Below are 25,219 nucleotides of genomic sequence, written 5' to 3'. Positions count from 1 at the left end.
AATATTTCACAATATTACTGTTTTTACTCTATATATTTTTTTAAATGCAACCTTGGTGAGCATCAGAAAATTATTTTCGAAAACATAAAAAAACATACCCACCCCAAACGTTTGAACAGCAATGTAATGTACACTTCTCAAACAGCCTTAAGGAAAGGCCCTTTTGTGAATTGATTCAGTCGCTCACTTCATGTGGTGTTCCCTCGATGCAGTGCCCTTTCAAGAGAACTTGCTCAAAATGTGCTGTACCAAATATTTGAGAAGGGTTAAACCTGACTCGGATAAGCACAGTCCAAACCTTTCATGTTTCTCTGTCCAGCAAGTGTGAATTTACTGATATTTTCAGTCAGTCATTTGCAACAGTAGATTGAGTCATTAGTCTTGTGTGTGTGTTTTCAGGTCCCTGAAGAAATGCAGGATAAGGAGTTTGCTACTATTCTGCAGGATGAGCCTCAACAGCCACTGGCACTGTTGGCTCTCACTGAAGAGGAGCAGGTGAGAAGTGCACACTTACACGTCTGGCGTTTTGAGCTTCGGGCTGATTAGACATGCAGCACACACACTATCCTGTGAAAGTAATCCGAGGTGGGGCGGACACATTTTTCAGAAGTTGCACACACACACACACACACACACACACACACACACACACACACACACACACACACACACATATACAGTGAAACCTAAAATTATTCAGACACCAGATATCATTTTTTAATATTTTTTACTAATGGGTGCAGGACACTTTAGTTCAGTGGTTCTCAAACGGGGTTACGTGAGGTGACAGAAGGGGGTACGCGAACAAAATACTGAGTTTTGCCATTCATTTAATTCTACCACATCTTAAAAATAATATTAAAACTAAGCATGTATTTCTATCAGGTAAAATGCGTTAAATACATGACACCCGATCAAATTACCTCATCTTTTGCGGTCAAAACTGACTGCATTCACATAAGCGGTATATGATACTGTAGGTTGCGTGCAGATTATGCTGCCTTAGCAAAACGCGCTATACTGCCGTTCTCGACAATGTAGCCTACCTTTGTAAAAGTGGGGATTTAGTACTTACTAGCACGAAGAACAAATATAGACAGTAGACTGTGCATTGAGATCGATTTAATATTCAAACTCTCTTCGATACAGGTACATACCCTGTGTGAGTTCCTGTGTTTAATGTTGATCACATATTATACAAATATCCACACGACTGCAAATGTGACAGTGATTTTATACAAACAGCTCAACAAACAAAAGGTATTGATATACAGTGATGATCAAAAAACAGTATTGTCAGTATTTTTTGCAACAAAATAATAGCTCCAACGAAAGCCACAGCAGTGTTTGTGAGCGAATCTGCGGCTTTGAACAAATCGTGATTCAATGATTCATTCTTAATTACAGCCACTTGCTTCATTACTGAATGAATGAATGACTCAATGACTCACTCATAAAGACAGTAACTTTCCGCCACCTACTGGCGGTTTTAATTTAATATTTCAAAGCATCAGTTCGTTTTACCATCACTGCATATTCCTCTTTTGAACAGTTTTATTTTATTTAAAGCATTATTTCTTTTATAAAGGTATTTGTAAAGGTCGATTTAAAAATCGATTTAAGGGGGCAAATATTGTCCCTTACTGAAAAAGGTGCGACTGCAGAGAGGGGGTACGCAGAAGGATGTTAAAAGCCTCAAGGGGTACGCCACTCTAAAAAGTTTGAGAACCACTGCTTTAGTTAATTTATTTAAGTGAGGATTGCAAGGTGTCTGAATAATTTTTGGTTTGACTGTGTGTGTCAGTGATGCGCGGGTCAATGTATAAACAACCCGCACCCGACCGACGTTTTCAACTAACTCGAGCCACAAAAAAAAAAAAAAAAAAATGTTTGTACCTGACCCGCATTTTTTAAGAGTAGTAAATGCTCATCGTAGCGTCATTGGGCCATAGACGTAGGAACTAGGGGTGTGGGGGAGGTGTGGCCGCCCCGCCTCCCATCCGCCCCCCATCAGCCTCCCTGGCCTATAATATCCATTAATCCAGCCTGTGGAGGAGAGAAATGTTTCAGGCCCTGACGTGGTGCGCTCAAAGGTGCAGCGGCCCATCATTTTCCATTTCAGGCTGTCTAGATGCATATTATTGATGAATGCGATGTTTATGTTTCGACCCTGCTTGAAGAATTCATCAGCAGGTCAACTGAGAGAAGGCCCACTTTTGGAAAAGTGTGAAAGCCCTTAGGAGTGCAAACTGTTCTTTTTCTGAATGCTGTATGATAGAGCCTAGTGTTATGTAATAAAGGCTTGATTTATTCATTTATTTCGTTTCATTTTCTTAACAATTAAGATGCTGCATGTGTTTATCCAGTCTAATCGAAGTGTGCGTCTCTCCCCCGACTTTCCCAACAAAAATCCCAGCCCCCTCTCAGAAAATACATAAAACTGACATTACTGAGCTATATGCGTTTAAAAGTAGCCTATTAAAATGGTACAATGGCATTGCTCAGTTCAACGTGTTGGGAAATCGGGCATTTTGTCCCGCGTCAGCATTTATTCAAAAGTTAATAACGCTCAACATTCAAAAGGTGAATAAGGATTTCCCTCTTGTATTAGTAGGCTTAGGCTATTTCGCCATGTGGATGCCCAATTGAAGCTCTCACAAGCACAAAATGCAGGCATAGAATATGTTAATAAAGTTTTTATTAACGCATTTTAGACGAACAAAAACAGGTAGGCTTGTACTATATAAATTACAAAGGTTTAATTGGCATCTTTATTTCAAACGACCCGACCGACCGCGACCCAAATATCATTAAAAATATTTTTGGATGACTCATAACTGTGGGTGACCGCAGGCACCCGCTCATTTTGGATCAACCCGCGCATGGTGTGTGTGTGTGTGTACATATATACATACATACATACACACACTCCTTTGGCACTACAGTGATTTTTATCTACACCGATCTTGTTGTTTTTGGTGAGGTCCTGGTTTCATTCCTTGTGTATTTTTTCCTTGCAGAGGAATTTCTCCATGTCTGTCAACAGTGTGGCTGTGCTGAGGCTTATGGGTAAAGGGGGCGGAGCTGCCCCAGCTGGGGTGAATCGAGGTAGAGGCACCGTGCGAGGCGGTCGAGGCAAGCTGATCTATTTATGTGTACGTGTGTAAATTATTCATGTATCGGCGGAGATGCTGAAGTTTATGGCGTGTGTTTAGGTCGAGGAAGAGGAGAGGGCGGATTCTACCAAAGAAGCGGTGAGGAAGTAGAGGGTGGTTTTGGTCGTAGCGTTCGAGAGATCCATCGCAGCCAGAGCTGGGATGACAGGTATTGTCATTTTTGTGTTGTTGTGTTTTAAAATTTTATTTGATTTTTTTTTTTTTTTTTTTTTTTTATAAAAGAAAAAAAAAATAAAAAGGAAAAAAAAATAAAAAATATATATATATTTTTTTTATTATATATATATATATATATATATATATATATATATATATATATATATATAAAATTTTATTTTATTTTTTTAAGTTTTTTATTTAGTTAGTTTAATTTTTTTTTTTACATTTATTATAAATTATTTAATTTCCCTACCTTTTTTTTTGTTTGTTTGTTTTGTTTTTTATTATTTTATTGTTTTTTTATAATTGTTTTTACATAATTTATAATAATTTAATTTCCCTACCATTTTTGTTTTGTTGTTGTGTTTTTTTGTGTTTTTTTAGTTTTTTTTTTTAGTTTTTTTTGTATTTTTATTATTATTTTTATTTTATTTTATTACAATTTTTATTTTTTACATTATTATAAATGATTTACTTTCCCTATCATTTTTGAAAGTAATTTTAAAACCAATTATTTATATTTTTCGATTATATTTTTTTGTAGTATTCCCATTATTGTGATCTCAGTTTGTTTATTTAGCTCTCATCTCGATAGATATAAAAATCCTTTTAATTTTATCCGCGCACAATCTAGATTAAGAGGCCTACTGAAGCAAATCATAAGCCATCTTGATAAGATCTCTCTCTCTCTCTTCTTTCTGCAGAAGTGAGCGGCGTTTTGAGAAACCTCTGCGGAGGGACGGTGTGCGTTTGGGCTTTGAGGAAGCAGCTCCAGTTGGCAGAAAGGAGTTCATGCGCTCTGATAGCGACAACTGGCGCACGCTGAGAGAGGAACAGGAGGAGGAGGAAGCGGCAGAGGCTGGTGGCAGCTGGAGAATCACTGGCTTACGAAGAGAAGGTAACACATTACACATCACACATTTGCACTTGGCATTAAAAGGAAATGGTTCACCATAAAGATTAATTTTTTACTAATTATTTACTAACTTTATTTGACATTGGAAAGCCCCTAGTTAAAACTTGAGGTGTGTCTCAATCAGCTTCCTAGGTAGTGAATCAGTATATCGTGCACATGAATTCGGGCACTGGTAAGGCCAGTAAGGACCTTTGCTCACTACACATCGGGACACTGATAGTAACATGACAACGTATTTATGAACAACAGCAGAACTGATATTTTTCTGACTTTTATATTTCTAATGTTATTTAAAGTACATTATGATAAATGTACATTATGATTATGATAAAAAACTTTTTAGCTGTAAATTAATTATAAATGCATCTAGATCGTTAAGTACCTGTCTAGTGATGTATGTTTATGCTGAAATATAATTAAATAACGGTTTGTTTTTTTCAAAACATCAAACATCTGCTTCGTGCTTTAGAACTTCTGTTAAGGGAACAACGTGAGCATTGATGCTCCCTGGTTTTCACGGTGCATTGTGGGACTTTTTAATGTTTCAGTGCACTGGAAGGATTTTGAGATTGAGACAGCCTCTCTATGATCAGTGCCCTGACTATTGAACTAGGGAGCTGATTGAGATGCACCCTAGGTAGGGCTGGGCGATATAACGATAATTATCACGATATAATTTTTCTCGATAAAACGATATCAAGAGGTCGATAAATGTTTGATAATGTTTATGCGCCAAAAGCGGAACGAAACTCATTTGAACCGTGCGCCACACGGACCCTTTATCTGCTCGGCTCAAAGTCCAAACCGCAGCGCAGCGCGAGATGGCGCGAGCTCACTAGAGCAGATGCGTTTACTCTGATCGGTCTCAGTCACGAGATCCAGTGAGAAGCGCTTTCAGAATTCAGCGAGGAACACAAATGTCTCAGTGATTTAAACCAGTTTAAAGGCAGATGAAACAGCGCTGACAAACAGGAGAAACACTGCGCGCAACTATACGCAACGTCTACAAATTCCCATCATTTACCATGGATTTACTGTAACGTTAGCCTAGTAATATTAACTGCACCATGAAATGTGGGATATACATATTGAATTGTATTATATTATTAATGTAGACAATGTATTAAAGGACTAATGGAATATAATTACAGTAGCCTATTTTTAGGCTACTGTTTTTCATACAAATACCATAGAAACCATAAAGTTACATTTTGCCATGATAGTGAGGTGCTACAGGGTATGCCTGGTTTCATCTGTGGTTATCATGATCTAAATGCACGATACTGGATGACCAATGGTTAAGTTTAATAAAACTCAAACAGTCAGAATATTACATTTTACCCCCAAAAAAATTAGCACATGCAGAAAGTAAGAAATTGCCCAATAAATATATTTATTTTGTTAAGGAAAAATGACTAATGTTTGAATGTTCTACCTCAGATTTGTGAAATGTTCACCTGTTTGGCAAGTGTTTGTCCTGATATGTTCTGACAATAAAGAGTAGTTTAAAACCACAGTTAAAGCTCTGGTTTCTACAACTTTCATTTAGGAGCAAAAATCTGCCTTTAAACTTGAAAGAAATAAAGATTTGACTTTTATCGTGATAATTATTGATATAGACTGATATTAAAAAATTATCGTGATTTTTTTTTTTTTTTTTTTTGGGCCATATCGCCCAGCCCTAACCCTAGGTCTTGGCTGACCTCTTGTTAGTGGATCACCTTCGATGTATCGTGTAAACAGAGCTTGTGTAATGTTAAACATACCACTACTTGTTCAAAAGATTGGGTCAATGCTTTTATTAAGCAAGGATGCATTAAATTAATCAAAAGTGACAATAAAGGGAGATGCAGATGAATCACACCATTGCATACAAAAGAAGCTATTACACTTATTTGCCCCCTGATACTGATAAACAAAACTGATCAGAAATTTGTAAGACCACACCATGTGATTTTATTTAGAGGAGACTAAAATGCTAACCGTTTTTAGCTTAGCACAGCGTCAAAGTACGACAATTTATGAGAATAAAAGCATATTTTTACTGCAAACTCGATGCAGAATGAGAGTAATATTTTTCAACAAAAAAAAAAAAAAACATTACAAAAAGTACAGAGCCAAAACTTATGCTTCTCTTTCCTAGATGGTGGTCCTCGCTCGGCTGGTTGGCGGGAACACACTGGTCCGGGTGAAACACTTCGCCGCAGGAAGTTTGACTTCGACTTCCGGGATGGAGGGAATGAGGGAGGCAGAAGGAGAACAGGCAGCGATGGAGCAGAAGATGAGCGAGACGGTCTGCCAGAGTGGTGCACTGATGAGGAAGATGGAGAAATGGGAACCTTTGATTCCTCTGGAGCGTTTATGTGTATTAAGGTGAGACCTTAAGATCTAGTCTCTAATGACTTATTTGGCCATACACAGCCTCTAGGGCTGCGTTGACACTTGGCATTAACATGCGACCTGTATCCGGATGTTGTCCACATACACATTGAAAATCCCCGATCAGCGTGTCCAGGTTCGGAGGTAGTCGAGGACGCATTGTGATCGGATCTCAGTGTAATGTAAACGCAATCCAGCCTTCATGTCTGCATTCACAGGTGGACGTCACACAAAACCCCGCCCACTGTCATTACTCCCCCTCCTCTCTCCGGAACTGAGAGCTGTGTGGTTTTGCGATACAGTCGAGTGTGAAGTACATCGCAGATATACTGAAATGTTTGCCTTCGCACCCTAAAGATGCAGAACCATTCATTTTCTGTAAAGAACGCGCATTTTTCCCAACACAGCTGGTAAAGTTCTCGGACCCATACGTTTCTCTGAACCGTTTCCATTACGGCATCAATCCACATTATTAGCACTTGCAGCCTCTTCATCCTCCTCATTTTGCGAGATTTGTAAAATGTCCCCCGACTGAAAACTGTTTTTAAAGGAAAACCCACCACTTCAGGTCGACTTTGCACCGGAGCCATCCTTTTTTTCTTTTCTTTTTTTCCGACGGGAATGCGAGATCTGATCTGTTATCCAGAAACAGAAGCCACTTGATGTGGACAGGTGTAAACGCACCGTGTCCTGATTCCATATGGTATGTGGGCCAGAAGAATGTGGGAGATGTGGGCCACAACTGGGCCAGATGTCATTTGCTATCTGGGTAAACTTTTGAATGGTGTACATTAAAAATGCTAAATAACGAAACGTTTAATCTCCAATTAGTCACCCAGGCCATAAATAAAGGCTTGTAAATGGCAGTATTGGTCAGTTGGTCACTAGAGGGCACTTTATGAACGCTGAACGTGATTTTACCAAGTGCAACATGTTTCTGGATCAACATCTTTCTTGCCATTTTTCTAAACCAGGGTTAGGTGCTTCTACACCAGTGTTATTCACCTATCATTCCCCTCTGGTTTTGGGGTTAGGGATAGGGATAAGGTTAGGACTACATCTTCAGACAGGAGTGTTGTTCCAGGATCAACAAAAATATGTTGATCCAGGAACGTGCCTGACTTGGTAAAAATCACTTGACCTGAAAATGAACACGCACAAACCCACAATTACACTTTGCCCATTTAACAGACAATTAAAAAGTGTAAACGTTAAATCAGCAAATTTCTAACAATGGACAGAAATTCATGGCTTAAAACTCAAAAATAACAGTTATATAGTCATATTATATAAATCCAAATGCTTACTTTAACAATAATTGGTAACAATTTATTTTACAGTGTCCTTGTTACACACGGTACATAGTTACTGTAGTAGTAACTATAAATAATGCATAATTACATGCAACTAACCCTAAATCAAACCCCAGTCCTAACCCTAACCCTACAAGTAAGTACATGTAATAAATTGTATAATTACACTATAATATGAACACCTTAAAATAAAGCGTAACCCAATCTTTTACTCTACATAGTACTTTACAAGTAGGATACATGCTGTCTTGTAAGATCCGATTTGTTATCCAGATACAGAAGCCACTTGATGTGGACAGGTGTAAACGCACCGTGTCCTGATTGGCTTGATCGGATCACGGTGATTGCATGTTAATGCCAAGTGTAAACGTAGCCTAGGACACTTAAGATCTTGTGATCGTTTACTTTTATCTGTCCCTCTTCTCGTTGTAAATCAAAAGGTGATCGAGCGTTCTCTGTAGTCGCCCCAAAGCTCTGGAACGGTTTACCTTTAAACATCAGGGCCTCTCCAACACTGGATGCTTTTAAATCCAGTTTAAAGACCTATTTTTACTCTCTTGCATTTGAGTATGTTTGTACTGTATATACATTGAATGATTTTGATACTTGATTTTTATCTCCATTTCTGTTTTTTTTTTTTTTTCTCTTTATTTTATTGTTATTGATTTATTTTATTGTATTGTAAAGCACTTTTGATAGTCTAAGGTTGTGTTAAACTTGTGTTCTATAAATAAAACTTGACTTCTGATCTATGGTTTTCTCTTCTTTACATTGTTCTGCTCTTCTGTTGTCTTAGAAGGGTCCGAAAGAATCCATTCTAGAAGAGGAGTTTGAGTTCCAGGGGTTGGAGGATGAGGAAGAGGACTGTGCTAATCTAGAGAAGAACAACGGCACTGGTGCTGTGAAAAGTGAGAAAGGTGGGAAGAACAGACTGAATTTTTACTTCTTTGTAGACCAAAATACAATTTAAACACTTCTGAAATCGTCAGATTTTTTTTTTTTATTAATTCATGCTTTTAAATAAGTATATCTACCTTGGTTTCCACAGATGTCATTGACTTCACTCCAGTGACTGAAACTGAAGTGAAAGCGGTTTCTCCTTCCCCTCCTCCTTCTCTCCCTCCATCTCTTCCTGCTCCTGTCCCTGAGGCTTTGCCCTCTGCTGCCCCTTCTGGCCTGGAGGAGCCTCAGCCTGTCCCCTCCATTCCCAACAAATTACCAAGTGAAGGTAAAAACAATGCCTTTTTTAAATTGATTATCCTACAGCTGTATGAATGGGTGACACTTAATTTGTGTTGTCTTTTTTGTAGTGTTATCAGAGGCCATGTTAGATTTGAGCCCCAGTGCCTCCTCCAGTCTGCCTTCATCGCCTCCCTCTTCGTCCTCTGCTGCTACTGACCTCCCACCGCCGGGGGGTGATATTGAGGATGACGAGGGCATGAAGCACCTGCAACAGGTACCACAGAAAATGAGTTCTGAGATCAGATAATATAAAATTTAACAGAATTTAATTGCTAAAAGGTCATTAAGCATAAAAATACCATAATATGTTTGCAGAGATTTAAGTTCAAATACTTGTTTCTAAGTTAAGGAATGCTAAATCCAGTTATTCTACTTTGAAATGTCCGTTCTGTGTCGGAATGTTTGTTTTTTGTTTTGGTCTCTGTGATCCCGCCCCTCTGCCAATTTACCCAATAGTATTTCGACACGCCGGGTTGCCAGTTGGCGACAAACACAGCAATGAAACAAACTGGGTCTGAGATTGCAGATTTTACCCAACCCAAAAAGTCTTAGCAATAAAAACATTGCAAACATATACATTAGCCGATCAGCTTATAGTGCAAGACTCGTCGGGTTTCATTGTTATTTGTGTTAGTTCCTGTTGCGTGTCCTCAATCTGGCAACCCGTGTGAGCGTCGATTCGAGTCTGGTTGAGAAGCAACTCCCTCCAATATTTTAAATTTGGACTGTAGTTCCTATTTCTACCACTAGCTGACAATATTACATACTGCACCTTTAACCATTTCACATACGAGAGGGTTATTTTCACAACATGGTTATTTGCAAATATTAGTCAGAGAGGAAATTGGCATATAAAGCTAAATGAATATAGAAACCTGGATTAGCACTATAAATAGACCAAATGCACAAAATGTGTAGAATACGTCCCATATTTAGATAAATTACATTGTGTATAGCACACTTACATTATAGCGAAAATGTTTTTGATGGAGATTTATGTGTGTAGGAGGCAGAGAAGATGGTGGCAGCGCTGCAGGATACATCTCTAGAGGAAGAGTGTTTCACCCAGACTCTTCAGGAGAGCAGAAACACAGCCTCTGCTCTTCCTCTCTCCCATGACTCTGCCATGAAATGGTTTTACAAAGACCCGCAAGGAGAGATTCAGGGTACGCACACACTCTCTCATAGGAGGTCAACTCATGCATATGGAGCAGTACTTTGATTATAATACCGTCTCTTTTGTCTGTTCTGTCTCTCTCAGGTCCGTTCAGTACAGTGGAAATGTGTGAATGGTTTCAGGCGGGGTATTTCGCCATGAACCTGCTTGTTAAACGTGGTTGTGATGAGGGATTTCAGCCGCTGGGGGAAGTCATTAAGATGTGGGGGCGTGTGCCTTTTGCCCCCGGCCCCTCCCCTCCGCCCCTCCTGGTGAGGAATCAAGCCCATCTTCGCCCTCAACCACCCCGGGGGGCAATCGTGAGTCTCTGGGTGGAGGGGTGAATGTCGGGGAGTTATGTTACATGGGGTTATTTGCATTCTGGGTTAAGTTTTTCTGGTTCGATAGTTCTTATTTTAGGTCTAGTGGTGATAGCTTGTTTGCAAATGTGTGACTGTGTTAATTTGTAATTGTGTGCAGGGTGTTTTATATTGGTCTTGATTCTTTTTAAAACTTGCATTAAAGTCTTGATGTCTAACATGATTTCCTTAAATGGGCAGATACCCTGTGTGTGTCTCTCTCATGAATAAATGCATGTATCTGATCTCTCTGTCATGGGTTAATGTGTGTTATTGACCTTTCTGTGTGTATCAGGGTAATATGGATCAGGAGCGGCTGAAGAAGCAGCAGGAATTAGCAGCTGCCACGGCTCTTTACCAGCAGCAACAGCAGCTGTTTCAGCTCATCAACAGGTGAGTGATTGAGTTTTTGTGTCTTTTTTACAGTGCCACTGTGTACATTTCATATGTTTAATACTGCTTTTTTTCTGTGTAGGTGTGGAGAGCAGGGTATGATGCCTTCGTTAAACAGGTCGATGTCAGTGCCAGATACAGGGTCCATGTGGGACATGCATACCTCAGCCTCACAGCCAGCAGGTATACACACACACACACACACACACACACACACACACACACACACACACACACACACAAGAAGTGCCCGTTATGCTATTTTAAAAGTTCCTAATTTTGTTTTCGAGGTCTCCTAAAGTAGGTTTACATGCATCCAAGGTCAAAAAAGACTAATTTTCTCATAATATATGTTGCACATCACCTCGTTTCTTAAAGAGTCTTAAAACGTTTTCTTTGAATATTCAGTCTCTAAACCCCTCCTTTCCATGAGCCTACTCTGCTCTGATTGGTCAGACGGTCCAGTCTGTTGTGATTGATCTGAATCTGAATTTCAGCTCCAGATCTTCCTCAGCACTTGATACACAGTGATACGAACATTAACGATGGTGTCGGTTTTTCCGTTTAAATTCCCGTGTGAGTGCAGCAGAGTGGATTCTCAGCGCTGAAAACAGCGTCTTCTCGACATGAACAACACAAACCAAACTCTTCCAGTCTCAGCAACAACTACAGTGTTTGAGTAGACGTTGGACGGTAACTGGAATTACTGACGACACGTTTCAGCAGTTCAGAATCGATTCTTTTTTTTATTTTAGGAGACAATAACTTTATTTGTCATGCACTTTAACATTTTGCAGACCTTTTAAATTCACTAACAGCTGTCTTACACACTGAATGAAAGTAATATGTGAAAAAGCATAAGGGGGCACTTTAAGAATCACCTTTTGTTTTTTCCTCACACACTCGCATCCGGAAAATAAACAAACATTCTTTCGCCCTCTCTCTCTCTTTTCTGTGAGCAGGCGGTGAGGCCAGTCTATGGGACTTAATGAATTCTTCAACTCAGGGTCCAATTCTAGAACAGCTTCAGAAGGTAAGAGTTGACACTGATGGCCTCTGCTGGTGATCTGAGGAAATGCACTGAACTCAAAACTCTCCGGTTTGTTGTGTCTCAGCTACATGAGAGAAGAGAAGCTGAACTCAGGGCCAAGCGTGAGGAAGAGGAAAGGAAACGGAGGGATGAAAAAAGGCGAGAAGAGCAGAAAAGGAGAGAGGAGGAGGATCTTTATAGGCGCAAGCAGGTGTGATAGTGTTATATTAAAATAACCTCAAATACATTACCGTTCAAAATTTGAGAAGTTGACTATTTTTAAAGAAATTAATACTTTTATTTACCAAGGATGCATTAAAAACTTTTACATTTGTTTTTTATATATACATTTCAAATAAATGCTGTTCTTTTGAGCTTTCTATTCATCAAAAAATCCTTTAAAAATATTTATATCACGGTTTTCACACAAAAATATTAAGCCGCACAGCAGTTTTCAACATTGGGAATAATCAGAAATGTTTCATGAGCATCCAATCATCATATTAGAATGATTTCGGAAGGATCATGTGACACTGAAGACTGGAGTAATGATGTTGAAAATTCAGCTTTATTTTACAGGAAAAAAATACATTTTGAAATGTATTCAAATAGAAAACAGTTTGTATTTTTGTAATTTTATTGTAATAATAGTATTTCACAATATTACTGCTTTTGCTGTACTTTTAATCAAATAAATGCAGCCTTAGTAAAGATAAGAGACTTCTTTCAAAAAACTCAAACGCTTGAACAGTAGTGTAAATTTAATTTTGTTTTGGTCTCTATCATACTCTCTCTTTTTTTTCATATTGCTGTTTTTGTTTTTCCCAGCAGCAGGATTTGCTGATGAAGTTGCTCCAGCAGGCTCCGCGTCAGGGTGCCTCGGGCTCCGGGTCGGGCTGGAACGGAGGACCCATCCCTGGGCTGGGAAAGCAGACCAAACCCCACAACCTCTTGGACATCCAGCCGGAGGCGGAGAGAATGCACAAACAGCAGCATAGAGTCCAGCAACAGCAGAGGGTACGACACGCACATACAAACATCACAGGTGTGCAGTCCTGAAAATCAAAATTAATGCATTATGAATGTCTCTCTGCAGTGGAATGACTCCTCTTCGTTGTGGGGAGCATCTGGGTCTTTGGATGGAAAGGTGGGTGGTGGTGGAAGCCCCTCGGGAGGAGGGATGGGCGTCTGGGACGAGGCCCTCAAGAACCAGAGTGCTCTTCGCAACAATATGGGGCTGAAGAACAGCCGCAGCAGTCCCTCACTGAGGTAAACACAAACAAACCACATGATAGCTAACGATAAGTTCAGTGGTGTTTTCAATGGCTCATAACAATATTTAGAGCAATTTTCATGGGTGCAATTAACAGTTTAATAGTTGTAAATGCGACAATTTTGCTATAATGTAACACTTTATGAGTTTAAAGGGATAGTTTGGCCAAAAATGATATTTAACCCATGATTTACTCACCCTCAAGCCGTTCGAGATGCATATGTCAATCATTTTTCAGACGAACACATTTTCAGTTATTTTAGAAAATGTCTTAGATCTTTCAGTGGTTATAATGTCGGGGTCCACCTCCTTCAAGTCCCAAAATGTGCATGCATCCTTCACAAAAGTAATCCATCCGGCTCCAGGGGGATAAACGAAGGCCTTCTGAGGGTAATCCGTGCGGTTTTGTCGTAAAAATATACATATTTAAAACTTTATAAATGAAAATATCTTGCTTCCGGCAACGGTCGACGCGCGTCCTACGTCATACGCCGGCATCCATCTGCCGTGAACGCGCGTCGACCGTTGCCGGAAGCAAGATATTTTCATTTATAAAGTTTTAAATATGTATATTTTTACGACAAAACCGCACGGATTACCCTCAGAAGGCCTTCGTTTATCCCCCTGGAGCCGGATGGATTACTTTTGTGAAGGATGCATGCACATTTTGGGACTTGAAGGAGGTGGACCCCATAGCTTCACATTATAACCACTGAAAGATCGAAGACATTTTCTAAAATAACTGAAAATGTGTTCGTCTGAAAAAAGATTGACATATGCATCTCGAACGGCTTGAGGGTGAGTAAATCATGGTTTAAATATCATTTTTGGCCGAACTATCCCTTTAACTACTCAAAATCCAAGCATAATGTCTATAATGTATGTAAATATTTGAAAGTAGAAAATGTGATTCTTCCATTGCCAAGGTTGTCTGTAAATTTTGGAAATACCCACTTCTGTTAATCAGCTGAAATGATTCCAAGCCAAATATTAACCAATTCCTCAGTTTGGACAATATTTAAGGACATTTTTAATAGTTTTTTTTAGGCCTGGAAAAGATTATGAAATCTTAAAATACCCAGAATTTTTCATTGAATATTAGTGGTAAATGATCTTGAAATTTGCGGCAGATAAAGATCAGTGCATCATTAGCTAAATATAGTTTAGAACCTGTGTATATTAAAGTGCCCCTATAATTCTATTTTAATGGCTCCTAATTTTGTTTTGGAGGTCTCCTACGATAGATTTACATGCATCACAGTGTCTGAAACGGTCCGTTCGAAGATTCAGTCTCTAAATGCCTTCATTCTGAGAGCCTACTCTACTCTGATTGGTCAGAAGCCCCAGTGTTGTAGTGATTGGTCTATCGTTTACAGCGTGTGTCAAAAGATCTGAATTTCAGCTCTGGATCTTCCTCAGTTCTTGATACATAGTGATACGAACATTAATGATGCTGTCGATATTACCGTATCAATTTCAGCGCGAGTCCTCATCCATTCGAAGTGCAAAAGCGCAGAAAACAGCGTCTTCTCGACACGTCGAAAACACAAACCAAACCGATCCTTTTCCAATCCTCAGCTACAACTAAAACTAAAGTAGACCTTGTTTGCGGGAAGCCAATGAAGACCGTAGACTGGCATTATGAAAATGTTTTAAAAACCTGGAAGTGAGACTGGAATTACTAACGACTCGCTTCGACAGTTCAGAATCGATTCTTTCACAAACGGCTATATTACGCACTGCATGAAAGGCAATATTCAAAAAAGCATTATGTATGCTTTAAAATGATAGTCATAGAAATGTTTGATTTGTGAGCAAAACTTTTTTTTTTGAGTTGGTTATTGTCATTTAAATTGGTCATTTAAAAAACGGCTTAGAAAAATCATGGAACTCTGGGAAATTTACATTTTATGCATATGGTAGGAAAAGCAAAGCAATCTGGTAATCAAACCCATGACCTTGGCATTGTTAGTGCTATGCTTGTGCAATCCAAAGTGTGTGTTCTGGGTAAACCGTTAGTGTGTGTTTGTACAGTGAGCAGTACATGATGAGGAGCCGTAAACGCACTGAGGAGGAGGATCGGCTGTTGAAACTCCTGCAGGGGATGAAGTCTCAGGACGGCTTCACCACCTGGTGTGAACAGATGCTGCATGCGCTCAACACCTCCGCCAATAACTCCTCCTCTTCCCAGGATGGTAAGACGTCTCTCTTTCAGGATTTGCACACACCAGCCTTTCTCCCATTTGGGTTGCTTTATATTTAAATAAAATAATTTTTTTGACAACATCTGCAGAGGCTGCCGATTATTCTGAAAAATTATTTAAGACTCATCCCTCAGTGTGTGAAAACAAACAAAAGACATGTTTACAGTAAACGTGCATTATTAGCCAGAGAGTTCATAAGCAGGAAAACGAGTGTGCGTTTGTGTTCATAGTGCCCACCATTGTGGCGTACCTGAAGGAGGTGGAGTCTCCGTATGAGGTGTTGAACTTTATCTGCTCCTATCTGGGCGACACTGTCGAAGCCAAAGAGTTCGCCAGACAGTTCCTGGAGCGCCGTGCCAAACAGAAAGCTAACCACCAGAGACAGCAGCAGCAGGTGTGTGTGACAGGAAGATGTAAAGCCTGTGTGTGTGTGTGTGGTGTTTGCCTTCTTGAAATTAAATTCTTGGTCTTCTCCTATAGCTCTCCAAAGAGATGGCTGGACTTAGCATGAACAACTTCCCACTGCAGGTATGAGTGCAACTCTGTATTGGCACTGATTTATATTTCCATGATGGGCAGAACCAAGTCACGTTTGTCATTTATCAGATTTTTAATTCCTATGATTGCCTCTCATTCTTCCCTTGCACTTTTTGTCGAATAGGATACTGTACGAGGAATGAACCCCAGCACTCTGCAGTCTATGTTCCAGGCAGTGCATTCTGGGAAGAGTGGTGTGGTCTATGATCAGGCAGCAAAGCTGAAGAAGAAACCGCCCATGATGCTGCACTCTGACCCAAGCATCTTAGGTACCCTTACCCGTTTATTTCTCTCTCTGATTCCCGAACAAATAACTCCTATGAACTGGTTCTTATTAGTGAATTATAATCAGTGTAGTTCAACTGATTCCTGAACAAATGACTCCTATGAACTGGTTATTTTTAGTGAATCAAACACATACAGCTGATATCTTACCGTGAGTACTTCATAGAACGAGCCTTTTCACGGATTGTTTACAGCTTAACAGAAGTTACACCATAATTAGCGCAAAGCGTCATGGGGCGTAGGAATAAGGTGGATACGGAAGGGAAAAAAACGCATATGAAAATTGTCTGGTGCGAAAGCCCCTAAAGAGAACCTCTACAGAGTTGGCTACTGTATACTGATCTACTGTATTTGAATGGTCTTTCTGTCTCTCTTTAGGGTACTCATTCCATGGTGGCCCTGATCGGTATGGTCTAAACGAGATGGAGATGGTCGAGGATTACTGAATCCACAGCAATAGCTACACGAGGCCTTTAAACCCGCGGGTCCACCTAATCAGACTCCGCAAGTCGAATGTGCACTGCTTTGAGGGGGAGGGGATTGGGGATAAGCCAGGAGTAAGGTATCAGTTCAGGGGTGGGCGGGGGGGGGTGGGTGGGTTTGCGCTGGGAATAGAAGAATGTAATTCAACAGGGAAGGGAACAGGTGTGAATTTATTTTTGTGTGTCTGTATGTGTGTTTGGGGGACGGGGGGTGATAAAGTTCTGGCACTTACAGCATTAAGCACCTTACACTCAGACTAATGCACTTTATTAAGATGTAATTTGAATAGTTTTGTTTTTTTTCTTTTTCGAGAAGATTGTATATTTATGTGGTATGGCTTCAGAAATATTACCACATACATATACTGTGTGTATGTGTGTGTGTGTGTGTGTGTGTGTGTGTGTGTTGAATCAGAACTGGAGTTTGTGCTGGGAGGAAACGGTGGCGATTGGGGGACCATTGTGTGTTTCAGTTCAGACATTATCAGAAAAAAAAAAATCCTCTCTTTAAAGACAAACACTGTTGTTTCATTTTTTTTATATACATATATATAAAGTTTCTATTAAAAAATGTAAAGCTATTATAAAAAAAAAAACTTTGATTATAAAACTTGAAGATTTGCACTCACATAAAATGCAAGTTAAAAAGATAAAAAAAATGTGTTAGATATAATAGAGAAGAATATTTTTGTGATTGTGTGCCTGTGTGTGTGTGTGTATACACACATGTTTGTTTGAGACGGGATGAGTGTTTGTGCGCGCGCGTTTAAAACATACCAGTCTGCACAATGTATTTTTTTTAATCGCTTATTTAGACGTATGATCAAAAGAGGCCATTTCGTCATTCGGAGTGAATTTTTTTTGTATTTTATGAACCGAATGAATGTTGTGAATGTGATCGCTTGTGTGCAGGAGGAACTGTGTGTATTACTCCTCTTGTAAATGTGCAGTATGCGAGCGAATGAAAGCGAGACCGAGAGAGGGGGGGCAACGGCACAACACATCCTCTTTCACCAGCTCTTCATTCCCCAACAAAGAAAGACCTCTAGATTCAAACACAAAAGCTTTAGCCCATTTTACGCCAACCAGCACTCTTAGTTTTGGTGGCGGGGAGCGCGAGGGACGTCCTTTCCTGCCTCCGCTGCCTCATTTTTGCCTCTGTGAGGTTTAAGAACACGTCATTTAGTTTCGTCATCATCGTTTAGTTTTGTGTGTTGTTGTTGAGCTCAATTCAATCTTGTATACTTTTAGGAAATGGTTACTTGTGGTACGTATGTGTGTGTGTGTGTGTGTGTGTGTTTTCTGTCCCCACATGTGTGCCTAAGAACTAAAGGGCGAATGATTAGACTTCATTGCTGCCATTGAGACATTATTTTTTTAGCAAAGGGGCGTGGCTTCACAAGGCTCCGCCCCCACATGCCTCCCATGCTTTTGAACCGAGAGCCTATCTCTGTACAGTTCTGTTGTAGCCTGGGGATGCTTGGATGAAAGAAATGTTTGATATTTTGGAGGATGTGACCTAACATTGCCTTTCTGTCCACTCTCTTGTTCACGAGTGACTGAGGTTTTGACTATTTCTGGCTATAAAAAAAAAAACAAGAAAACAAACAAACAAACAAAAAAAAAATGATCGCAACAAACTGTGCAAGTGCACTCAGCAGTGCACACAAAATGTTTGAATATTTTGTTACTTGTTCATTGTTGTTGTCAATGACAATGATGGTGATTTATTTTTTTGGTTTTAATGTTATATATGATTATATATGAATCTATGAATATAAACAAAGTATTGGACTACAAGGAAGAGCACTTGGGGCTGCTACTTTTTTGTTCATTTTGGAAAATTTTCCTTGGATTTCTTTTTTTTTTCTTTTTTTTAAGTTGCCACCATGTGAAGTGCATTTGTGTACTTTTTTTCTTTCCTTCTTAAAAAACAAACAAACAAACAAGTTGAATGTATTCCAAATATGTAACGGTGTAGATGGAGTTGCTCAACACAGGATATTAAAGCGTAATCAGCAGGACGTCAAGAGGAGCGAAATTGAAAATCTTTTTTTTTTTTGTCCGTCGAGAGTCCTTGATGGAAATACGTTCACGACGGCTACCGCAAAAACACACTGCCTCTACAATCCTGTTCATACAGACTCTTTGACTATGAAAATGAGAACTTAAAAAGATATTCTATTCCATACTGGAGTTTTGGTTGTTTACAAACCGCACAGACATTTGTGGGTGCTTTTTTTTTTTTCTCTCTTCATTTTTGTGGTGATTGAATATGCGATTCTGCAGTTGAGAATCGTTTTTGTCGGGAGGGGGACTTCAATGGCATGACGTCAAGACCCCTTCCTTTGCATGTGGATATGAACGCAGCCTATATTACTCGCTGACTGAAACAAACTTTGATTGCTGGAACACAAGTTATGGAATTACATCAAAGATTTCTTCATGTACCTTTAATCTTACGGACAGGGTGTGTTTGTTTTTTGTTTTTTTTTAGAATCATAAAGGCGACCATATTTTGTTTACTGGACTTATGTTCTTTTTGTTTACTAATCTCTCTTTGTAATGAAATCGATAATGATCATCAAGGCAGAAGAAATGCTTCACGTACCTAGAAAAGAAGGCAAAAATCATACAGCACAGATGACCTCTTGGTACTTTGAGATGCATATATTGAATGCTTTAAAATTGTGTTCCCCCTTTCCCCAATCATCTTGTGGATTATATTGGACGGACATATCCGTGATGGATGTTGATTGAGAACAACAACAACAACAACAAGAACATATGTATGACCTCAGATCTGCCAGATAATTCCTCGGACAGTGCTTATAGTTTTTGTATTTCGACCCCCCCCCCCTCACCCACCGCCCATCTAAGGGTGGATGGGGTGTCATGGCCATCGTCTTCATAAAGATGACAAAGGGACTAGCACTGCCCTGATACCCTCCCTATGCACTTTTCATTTGCTCAAAACTGTGAGGAACTTTCACTTGGGCTTGGAGAGCACAGGCAGAGGACGCAAGATGTCCCCTCTCTGTCAGCGGACGGGCGCTTCGGGAGCTTTTGACGCCCTTGCATGAGACTCGTTCTCCTTATGGTGGTTGTTTCTCAGGCTTTTTGAGGACGGCACCACACAAGCTTTACCGTAGAAGGATAAGGGAAGTTCCAGACACATTGGGACAGGATTTTCACTGAACAATGTTGATATTTAAGACTATACGAACAGTCTCCAAACTTGGTTACAATGTGGAGATTCAGAGCATATTTACTCAGCCGTGTTCTCCGTTATGTAAAAAGGATTAAACTGCTTGGTCCAGGGTGCTAGCCAACGGTTTTTTTTTTTTTTTTGTGGACTGGAATTAAATATTTCATTGATGACTGAAAAAGGCTTTTTTAAAGACTGGAGGACAGTTTTTTTTTTTTTTTTTTGTATTGTATTGGAGATCAATAACTAATAAGCTCCATCAGCTCTACCACCACCTGCTGACTGCATGGCTGAAGTTCACCTTTGGCTTGAAGTGGTTACGGCACCGCAAGACCATTAGTTTGGTAAGAATACTATTTATTTGTTTGTTTTGGTTATGTTTATTCATTGATTTATCAACTTTTTTTCTGCTACTGTATTTTGGGTTAAAGGTGTGTTCAACTAGTGATGACTTGACAATGCCCAGAGCTCCTAGCTAAGCCAAAAAATGCTAAAACATTGGTTCTCAACATTTTTTAAATACAAGGTCCAGGTATACTGCAAATGTTTTATATAATATAAACTTTATATATATATATATATATATATATATATATATATATATATATATATATATATGAAGAGTTCAGATGCAAAACCCTCTAAATGCCATCTGAAATTTTCTTATAGACTGATCAATTTTATCAAGCTTTTATATTTAAATTCAATAATTTCACTTAAATGGCAATGAAGATTACCTATTAATTGTCATTTAAAGGAGAACTCCGGTCAATTTTAACATTGAGCTCATTTTTTTGTACATTTGGAGTGCTGTCAATACAGAGAACAACGACAAAAATCGGTGTTGCCTACACCGTGTTATCCTCTTTTTAAAATTTGCACCCTGTTGACTTCAATGGGGCAAGTTTTAAACCTGCTTTTAGCCTCTTAACATCCTTGATGTGTCATTACAAGTGCACAGGTCATGTGAGTGATTCCTTCAGAGTGAACACGAGTGAATCTGACTGCAGTAGATGTGAAAGATATGAATAAAAATGATATTTATTCAGCCAGCACAAATACCTGTATTTACATCCTGTTTTCGGTCAAAGTCCATAGTAATCGATTGTCGAGTTCACGCGCGTGATCATATGTACTAAACCAATGCGCGTGAACTCGACAATCGATTACTATGGACTTTGACCGAAAACAGGATGTAAATACAGGTATTTGCGCTGGCTGAATAAATATCATTTTTATTCATATCTTTCACATCTACTGCAGTCAGATTGACCCGCGTTCACTCCGAAGGAATCACTCACATGACCTGTGCACTTGTAATGACACATCAAGGATGTTAAGAGGCTAAAAGCAGGTTTAAAACTTGCCCCATTGAAGTCAACAGGGCGCCAATTTTAAAAATAGAATAACTCGGTGTAGGCAACACCGATTTTTGTCGTTGTTCTCTGTATTGACAGCACTCCAAATGTACAAAAAAATGAGCTCAATGTTAAAATTGACCGGAGTTAAATATACTAGCTTGATATATACTTAAATATACTAGCTTGATAAAAATGATCATTCTAATAAATGATTATTAGAACGGTAAAAATGTTTTGATGTTTTAAAAGAAATCTCTTCTGCTCACCAAGGCTTCATTTATTTGATCCAAAAACAGTAATATTGTGAAATATTTTTACAATTTAAAATAACTTTTTTTATTTGAATATGTTTTAAAATGTAATTTATTCCTGTGATCAGTAAATAATGTTGATGATGATCAGTAAATGTGATCCTGTGTTGGTAAAGCTGAATTTTCAGCATCATTACTCCAGTCGTCAGTGTCACATGATCCTTCAGAAATTATTCTAATATGCCGATTTGCTGCTCAAGAAAGATTTATTATTATTATCAATGTTGAAGACAGTTGTGTGGACAGCTTTTGCAACATAATAAATGTCTATACTGTCACTTTTGATCAATGTAATACATCCTTGCTGAATAAAATTATTAATTTCTTTCATTTCTTTCCAAAAAAAAACTCTGAATGTTACAAAAGCTTTATATTTCAGATAAATGCTGTTCTTTTGAACTTTCTATTCATCAAAGAATCCTGAAAAAAAAAAATGTACACAACTGTTTTCAACATTGATCATAATATTTATCGGCATAATCGGCATATTAGAGTGATTTCTGAAGGATCATGTGACACTGAAGACTGGAGTAATGATGCTGAAAATTCAGCTTTACCAACACAGAAATAAATAGCATTTTAATATATATTTAAATAGAAAACAGCTGTTTTAAATTGTAAAAAAATTCACAATATTACTGTATTTGCTGTATTTTGGATCAAATAAATGAAGCCTTGGTGAGCAGAAGAGACTTCTTTTAAAACATTTAAAAAATCTTACCGTTTTAATAATTTTGGCCACCACTGTATACAGTCGTGGTCAAACGTACACCTTGCAGAATCTGAAAAATGTTCATTATTTTAACAAAATAAGAGGGATTATACAAAATGTATGTCATTTGTTTTATTTAGTACGGTCCTAAGTAAGATATTTTACCTAAAAGATGTTCACATATAATCCACAAGACAACAACAAAATAGCTGAATTTATAAAAAGGATCCCGTTCAAAAGTTTACATACCTTGATTCTTAATACTGTGTGTCGTTACCTGGATGATCCATGAATAGTTTTTTTGGTTTTGTGATGGTTGTTGTTGAGTCCCTTGTTTATCCTGATCAGTTAAACTGTCCAATGTTCTTCAGAAAAATCCTCCAGGTCCTGCAAATTCCTGCAAAGTGACTGTATGATTTTGAGATCCATCTTTTCAAACTAAGGACAATTGAGAGACTCAAACACAACTATTAAAAAAAGGTTCAAACATTCACTGATGCTCCAAAAAGAAAAAACAATGCATTAAGAGCTGGGGGGTGAAACCTTTTTGAATCAAGGTAAACTGTTCGTATTTTGTCTTCCGGGAAACATGCAAGTATCTTCTGTTGCTTCCGACGGACAGTACGAAATGAAAGAATATGATAACACAAGAAAAATGGACATCATCTTCTTGCTCAAAAGTTTTCACCCCCCAGCTTTTAATGCATAATTTTTCCTTCTGGAGCATCAGTGAATGTTTGAACACAGGAAGAGTGAATTATACAGGCTCGTCTACAAGTCGATGTATCAGAATGGTAATGCGTTTTATGTATTGCTCTCTACGTCAAACACATTACGGTAATTGATATGATTAGCCTTTGCTTGACTGTTATCAAACAGATGATAATGTGTTGCTAATGTTTCACAAACCATGTTCCCGTTCGCCATCTCAGAGTCAGACAGATGCCTTTTGAAAATCAGTATCCTTAGAAAAGCTTTCAACATCATAGAAAGTCATTGGAGAAAAGCCCCGTGCCGCACGTTGACTGGATTAGTCACATGTTTGTGATGGTAGGAAACCGTGTTTTTGAGACTCTCCACTGCAGGTTTAAGGAGAAAATACTCCACAATGGTGTTGACTGATACATTTGCACATGGTTTGTCTTAAAGCATATTAAAAACACCACATCAACATCTAAACAATATTTAAAAACTTGATTTTGACCACAGGGGGTCTTTAAGCCATCTTGAGGGCATTTACTGATGGCCCCGGGACCCTGGTTGAGAAGCACTGTGGAATAGCAACCACTCACAACACACTATTATCAGGGCTTTTACATCGGCACTCATATTGTCTTGTTCACACTTGTCATGTTTGGTTGGATTAAAACGAACCTGGTGTTATTTCTCTGTTAGTGCGGTTCATTTTAATAAATGTGAACGCTGATATCTGAACCCTGGTGCACCAAACAAGCGGAGCGAGACGCTGAAAAGATGAGACTCAGTCCACTTTCAAACAAACTCTGGTGCGGTTCGACTGAAATGTGAACGCAACACGGACCAAAGACATGTAAACGAACCAAAAACAGGACATGATGTCACAAGATGCGACCCTAAAAGGACAGAATGCTCAAGCACAGCTGTTTTTTCTCATCATAGTCGTGAAGTTGCCTATCACAGTTCGGTACAGGCATCAGAACCACGTTTTTGTGTGTGTGTGTGTGTGACGGAGGGATTCCTGCTGCTGTTTTGACTCCTTTACACATTATATAAACTCTTCACGAGTTCTCAGCTGGTCAAAATACCATCATATTTAGGCTACCACACACAACAAGCGCATTTATCCACAGCACATTGATTTGGATGTTCAGTCGCGAAATATACGTAATAAAAGCCAACCAATCAGGTTGTGAACTATACCTTTCAACACTCCCGTTTTTTAGCCCTATCTCCCGGACCCCTCCAGGTTTATTTCTCCCGGGAAACTCCTGTAATTTGCATTGCCCAAACTCCTTTATGAGTAATCGGACCAATATGTTTGTCTAATGTTGACCAGTTGCCAGATCTTGTATTAAATGCATTATATTCACACAATCCACACATACAATTTCAACCTGTTTGTCACCTCAACCTGGCAACCTATAACCCAGTTGCGCAGTCACGGAAAGTTCAACCCGAAAGCGAGCCGATAGACATAACCCCCCCCCCCCCCCCCCCCCCGCCGCCTCCCCTCCCGAACGGTCTCCGCACAAATCTCCCGGATTTTGAAATCCAAATGTTGACAGGTATGTTGTGAACACATCCCTATTCCTTCAGGTTCGGTGATAAAATGCCAATGTGAACCCTAAGCGGAGCAGGACTAAATGTTTAAACTGGACTACGTGTGAACACAACCTTTAAAATATATTATTAGATCTACTCTTTTATTGTCTCAAAAATATTTTTCTTCCTTTTTTTTTTTTTCTTTCTTTTCTCTGCTTTGATTAGATCTTTGCTGTTCCAGATCTTCAGATGGAGATAGAGGCTCTCCACTGCTTCGTCTTCGTCTTCATCTCCATCTCCTGTCCTCAGCCTTCAGAGGAAGATCCCAAGGGACAGAGATTCCCAACAGCACATGTAATCATGACTGCATGTCAATGAGGAAGAACCCTGGAGGAAGAGGAGGACTGATGGAGTCATGGCACCATATTCGGACTACTAAGAGGAACATGTTTCCTTGCTAGGAGGAGGGAGTGAACTGTGAA

At 39.1% G+C, this 25,219-nt stretch overlaps 1 protein-coding gene across 4 annotated transcripts in view; it reads left to right on the top strand.

Moving 5' to 3' along the window:
• The window catches only part of gigyf1a (GRB10 interacting GYF protein 1a), a 40,436-nt gene extending 15,217 nt beyond the window's left edge, over positions 1–25,219 (top strand). Inside the window, exons 5-26 of one of the 4 annotated variants that reach the window (XM_079867711.1) lie at positions 400–495; positions 3,021–3,135; positions 3,216–3,324; positions 4,040–4,233; positions 6,395–6,624; positions 8,740–8,860; positions 8,992–9,171; positions 9,254–9,399; positions 10,192–10,351; positions 10,447–10,613; positions 10,996–11,093; positions 11,176–11,276; positions 12,056–12,126; positions 12,209–12,334; positions 12,955–13,140; positions 13,220–13,392; positions 15,431–15,591; positions 15,831–15,994; positions 16,081–16,128; positions 16,262–16,406; positions 16,801–20,456; positions 24,963–25,219. In XM_079867711.1, the coding sequence (XP_079723837.1) occupies positions 400–495; positions 3,021–3,135; positions 3,216–3,324; positions 4,040–4,233; positions 6,395–6,624; positions 8,740–8,860; positions 8,992–9,171; positions 9,254–9,399; positions 10,192–10,351; positions 10,447–10,613; positions 10,996–11,093; positions 11,176–11,276; positions 12,056–12,126; positions 12,209–12,334; positions 12,955–13,140; positions 13,220–13,392; positions 15,431–15,591; positions 15,831–15,994; positions 16,081–16,128; positions 16,262–16,406; positions 16,801–16,868 (2,859 nt within the window). In that variant the 3' untranslated portion in view covers positions 16,869–20,456; positions 24,963–25,219. Of the gene's footprint in view, positions 1–399; positions 496–3,020; positions 3,136–3,215; positions 3,325–4,039; positions 4,234–6,394; positions 6,625–8,739; positions 8,861–8,991; positions 9,172–9,253; positions 9,400–10,191; positions 10,352–10,446; positions 10,662–10,995; positions 11,094–11,175; positions 11,277–12,055; positions 12,127–12,208; positions 12,335–12,951; positions 13,141–13,219; positions 13,393–15,430; positions 15,592–15,830; positions 15,995–16,080; positions 16,129–16,261; positions 16,407–16,800; positions 20,457–24,962 lie in introns of all 4 variants that reach the window. The other 3 variants (XM_079867710.1, XM_079867709.1, XM_079867708.1) reach the window with 3 other exon arrangements.

The sequence above is a fragment of the Squalius cephalus genome (genome assembly GCF_949319135.1).
Source record: "Squalius cephalus genome assembly, chromosome: 3".
Taxonomy (NCBI): domain Eukaryota; kingdom Metazoa; phylum Chordata; class Actinopteri; order Cypriniformes; family Leuciscidae; genus Squalius; species Squalius cephalus.
The sequence above is the reverse complement of the archived record's forward strand: the minus strand, read 5'-3'. Positions and strand labels throughout refer to the sequence as shown.